We start from the raw sequence: 5,000 nt of genomic DNA, 5'->3' as shown, positions 1-5,000 counted from the left end.
TTGTCGATTTTCAGCTAATTACCTTACCTTTTTATTCTTTGCTGGCTTTAGATCAAATCCGAGAGGCATGATCCTAATTTTAACTTTAAAAAAAAAACGATGGAGTTAGTGTTAATTTTGAAATAAGAAAGCTCAAGATTCTGAGTGCTGCATGCGTGCTTGTTAGAAACTGCGAACTAAAAAAATGGATTGGCAAGAACTGACGCCAACTTATGGGGTACTCCGCACCTTGTCCTGGGTAAAATGAAAATGACTATGTGAATAATATGACTTCAATAAGACTCAGGATTGATATGAGAAATAGCTTCCTAAATTAAAAGGTACGCATATTTTTCAGATTTTTATTGTTTTTGAATTATTTAAAAATTACTACACTTCATTTGAAATCATTTGTATAACTGAAATATAATAACGTGAAGAGAAACTAATATTTTCTCAGTCTTTTGTCTCAGTTTTAATTGCCACCGTAAAGGAGGTGACGTAGTCATTTGTTGGAGGAAAAAAAGGAGAAAAAGTGGAGACCAAAACGTATACTCTATACATACATTACATAGTTACATACATACAACAATCAACGAAACGACAGAACACAACAACAACGTTTAAGGATCCCAACTGGCCGGAGGCAAACCAGTTGACTATTTACAAGTGCAGCCGGGAAGTTGAACCAGGGACTACCAAGGAACAAATTCAACGAATGATTAGAACGGGTCTGGAACCCGGGATCTCCGGATCTCAAGGCAAGCGCTCTAACCACTGGGCCACTCTGCCTATACAACAAAGATCAGGTTGACGACTCCTAATTTGGATATCCAAAGGATATGGCTTGCATTATCATACGTGTTATTCTACCTCTGGTATATTCAAGGCTTTCACTTTGCTGTGGAGTGTAGATTGGCTTGTCCGTTTGAAGTAGAACAATCCCATCGGAGTAACTGACAAGAACTTTCACCTCCTTGTCAATGGTTAGTTCAGTTTCGTTGGTCTCGGCAACTAAGTAGGCGTAGCGTTTGGTAGAAATGTCATCCTGGTCGGCACCGTCCATAGGGAAATCGTCTGGATCTAGCTATTTAAGTGAGAGTCACGAGGAGACAAGTTTGGCCCTTGCTATGCATTTAAGGTTAAATTGCAATTGTATATAGTAGACTTCAGTAGCTCCTTAATTACAACTGCGAGTTGCACATTTAGAGATTTCATTTTATCACTATTCGGAACAAATGTCGCCTGAACTTAGTTTTAAAGCCTCCCCTTTCCAAACCGTCATACAAGAGAGTAACCTAAAGGTCATGGGTTCGACTCTTGTTCGGAGCAATATACCCGAGTTATCATAAGGGCTGACACGAAGAGCCGAGAATAATACGTTAGGGTAGACAGCCGACACTTCAGACTGGATTATGCATTAGTATATCCTTATCTTACCTATGGAAGTATACTATGGAGTAATAATTACGAAGCGCCTCTGTCTTGCATTGTGAGACTCCATATATAATAAGGTAATTCGAATTATAAATGACGCTCTGCTTCGTGATCACATTCACTCCTCACTACGCTCAACCGGGTATCCTAAAATTTCCTGACATTGTTAAACTGTATACTTGTAAATTTCTTTGTGAACATCTTTGTGCTTTTAAATCTACCAATCTTGATCTTAGCTATGTATTTGAGCAACATAATTACAATACTAGAAATGCCGAGCTTCAACACACCTAAATGTGGCCCCCTTCAGAAAAAAATATTGGAAAGTTCTGTCCACATGTTATAAGATGTTATTTTTGGAACAGTATTCCATTAGTAATCAGAAAAAAGCCTATTATTCATTCTTTCAAGCAATCCTTGTATCGTCATTATCTTGCTCAGTATTAATGTTCTTTAGTTCGTGCTATCATCTTCTCGTGTGTCTTTGGATTTTGTAAGTGTACTATGTTTTATTTTTAATCAATGCTCTCTATCTTAAAAATGTTTAAGGCGACAAAGGGCATCTAATTAGTTCTATTATATTTTGCCCTTTCTCTGCTATTAGTAGTTCCTACCTCTCGTCTTATACCTTTGGTGATGCGTCGAGCCTGCACGAAACCACATGAAAGCCGACAGAAATGACCTAAACGCTCAAGTCTTAATTACAAAATCGCGGGCGGAGATGGATAAGCGAAAAGGACGAAAATTTCATATAGAGGTGTACTCGTAAAAGCGGAGCAGTAAGAGCACTTAGCTACCAAGTTAATTCACAAGTAACAAAGGAAGTAACAATTCAAACGAAAAAGAACTTAGTTTTGGTTTTAACCTTGAACAAGAAGCTGATAACAACTACTGAGTTATGGACATCAACTTCCCAAGAATTTCACGATTCTGTAAAGTCAATAGAAAATAAAGGGGTAAGACAGGCCATTCCGCGTGGATAGCTCACGCTCAGAGAACACATTCCGGCCATGTGATTGGCTGTTGCCTAATCCCCATGGGATCTGTACAGCGTGGAAGTCGATCTAAAAATAACTTGACACATATTACCTATGAAAAAAGGTATGTTTGGGGAATGCGATCTCTTCCCCTTTATTTTCTCTTGGTAAAGTTTACAAGATCGATTCAGTTTTTGTTCTACGTTCTCACCTTTAGTTTCAGAATGCCCGGTTCCTCTGTTGAAACCGTAAAACGAAAGATGTTAGTATACATGGTGCACACGTCCCCATGCCCCATGATAGTATTTTCTAACCTCGTCCCCAGGGCGCTTTTCCCTAGCCTCGGAGGTGGGCCCCACTACAAAGCCAAGGAAAAGCGCCCTGAGTTGAGTTGAGCTCTGAAAGTTATTTTGGTCTCGTGCCCATGGTCGCGCAGCCAATTATAACCAATCAAGTGTTAAAATAACGACGCATCATGACCACGGCTAAATTTAGATTGAAAAAAAATATTATTGGATGATGTCCATGTATGGTAGATATGTTCCGTCCCCTCATCTTCTTTTGTGGTGTACCGATACGGTAACAGTTTGGGGATTGACCCAAGAAGTAGGGAAACACTGGGTACCCGAGGAATGTTTTTGGTTTAAGTTGCGAGAAAGCGCTTCGTGAGTCAAATCCAGCGCTCGAGGGCAAAAAAAAAACCAGTATGTCCTCAAATGTAGGCTGAAAATCGGGTTGCGTTCTCAAGCAACCCGGGAAAAAAATATTGTCACTGAACGAAGTGACACAGCGACGGTGATATAGTCCGGAGGTCGTGAGTTCAGTTCTCACTCATGGCAGGAATTCTCCTCTTTCATTTTATTGGAATTCAGTGATGCGTCGAACATCCTTACCGTCGACTCCAAATCAGAATGCATTCGCAGACAACGTATCGTCCAATTTTAAAATACGCGCGAAGGACAGCTCATTCTAAAGTACATGCATTATTGCTAATAGTACGCCAAACTAAAATTAAATATCAACAAAACGTACCACTCATGAAGATTCCATTGGTTGTTGCCAAGTTCCTTTGTTTTCCAGGGTACTCTAAGGCGGCAATCGTCACATTCACTGGGTTTTTAACGTTATGAAGTATGACTGATATTGTCTCTTCTACGCCAAGGTGGAAAACGTTTGGCGCAGTAATAAAAATCTGAGCAGCGCTGAAAGAATGAAAGCGATCAGTTATTTGACTCAATATACGCCATGGCCCACTCAGATCAGAGACAATTATAGCCGTGAGATAAAAAAGAGGCACGAAATGTCACATGACTTTGGGAAACCGTTGTAATGTATGCGGATTTTAATTACATGAATTTCTACGTCATCGATCATTACGACCCAAGGTCATTCTGCATACATTACATTTGGATAATTATGCGATTCCCCATGCACGTTCATTCTTTAAAAATTCCATGTCACCGCATTTCGTGACAGTAGAGAGGAAGTAAATTACGGGATAATTGTCCTCTTATGGCACCTTTGTCTTCAAGATCCTGTGATGACCTTGAATGAATATGTAATCTATAAATCAGCTGATGACCCAATTTCATTTTATGCGTTGCATGAACCAGTAGAGAGAAAAAATTTTAACCAGGTTGACAGAAGACTGAGAAGATTCAGTCTACTCAGGATTGCAACTTTAAAAGTTACGATTTAAGCTCATATTTGCTGCTTGAAACTTTGCAGTATCAAACCATGTCTGTAGTGTGATAGTTCAAACATCTTTTAGCAAACAGTCCTTGGGAATCAAATAATTCAGTAGTCGGATCAAAGGGTACGAATGTAATTGCGGATTTTAGCGGAGATGGGAAGAAAATGTCGAACCTACTGAGGTGATGATGATAAGATCGAATGTCAAAAAAGCCATGCTTTGATTGCTGACAAGAATTACGAATCCTTAAAAGTGTCACCGATTCAATAAAAGATTGCGAAAAAGACATATAGTATCAACTACAAGCTTGCGTTTCACAAAAAGCAGAGAAAGTCGACTCAGGTCACAGAATACATGGTACTGTGTAACAGTGTAATACAATTGATATTCTCACGTATGAAGTCGTTGGTTCAAATTTTTAGCATTCAATCAGTCTTACCTCTCTGTTGATACCACTGCAGCTACAGAAACTGACAGAGTAATTAGAATAACGAACATTCTGGTTGTCCGCGAGTTTTGTAATACTGTAATAAGCAGCGGCCATCAATAGCAGACAGCCATTGTTTATGTCGCTGCAATTGCTGAAACCCTAACCTACGGGAAGTAAAGTAACGTTATGCTACGTGCATAAAAAAAGAATAAAATCACTTTGGTGTTATTCTTTTGGCGTTCAACAAGCTCTAATTATAACTGACAAGAAGAAATAAATTGTAATAGAAGAGATGTTACAGTACTTGTTATCCCCGATAAATAAACTGAAGGGAATAACAATTTCGAAGAGGGGGGGGGGGGGGGCGGATTTTAGAGCAAAAGAGAAACTGCTCGCAGTCTACACTATCGCGTCGCAAATAAATACAAAGGCGAGAAACACAGAGTGTAGATTCCAATACCCCCCTTATGGCAAAATGTCTGAA

The 5,000-nt window shown here is 39.4% G+C and overlaps 1 protein-coding gene across 1 annotated transcript in view; it reads right to left on the bottom strand.

The window, feature by feature from the left end:
• The window catches only part of LOC137993659 (venom factor-like), a 57,152-nt gene extending 52,470 nt beyond the window's left edge, over positions 1 to 4,682 (bottom strand). The window contains 5 exon segments of the mRNA XM_068839625.1: positions 28 to 83; positions 853 to 1,066; positions 2,605 to 2,630; positions 3,426 to 3,595; positions 4,526 to 4,682. Coding sequence (XP_068695726.1) covers positions 28 to 83; positions 853 to 1,066; positions 2,605 to 2,630; positions 3,426 to 3,595; positions 4,526 to 4,584 — 525 coding nt within the window. The 5' untranslated portion in view covers positions 4,585 to 4,682.
• Positions 4,683 to 5,000: the final 318 nt, after the last annotated feature.

This window comes from Montipora foliosa, chromosome 2, assembly GCF_036669935.1.
Source record: "Montipora foliosa isolate CH-2021 chromosome 2, ASM3666993v2, whole genome shotgun sequence".
Lineage (NCBI taxonomy): Eukaryota > Metazoa > Cnidaria > Anthozoa > Scleractinia > Acroporidae > Montipora > Montipora foliosa.
This window is presented reverse-complemented; position numbering and strand designations above follow the sequence as displayed.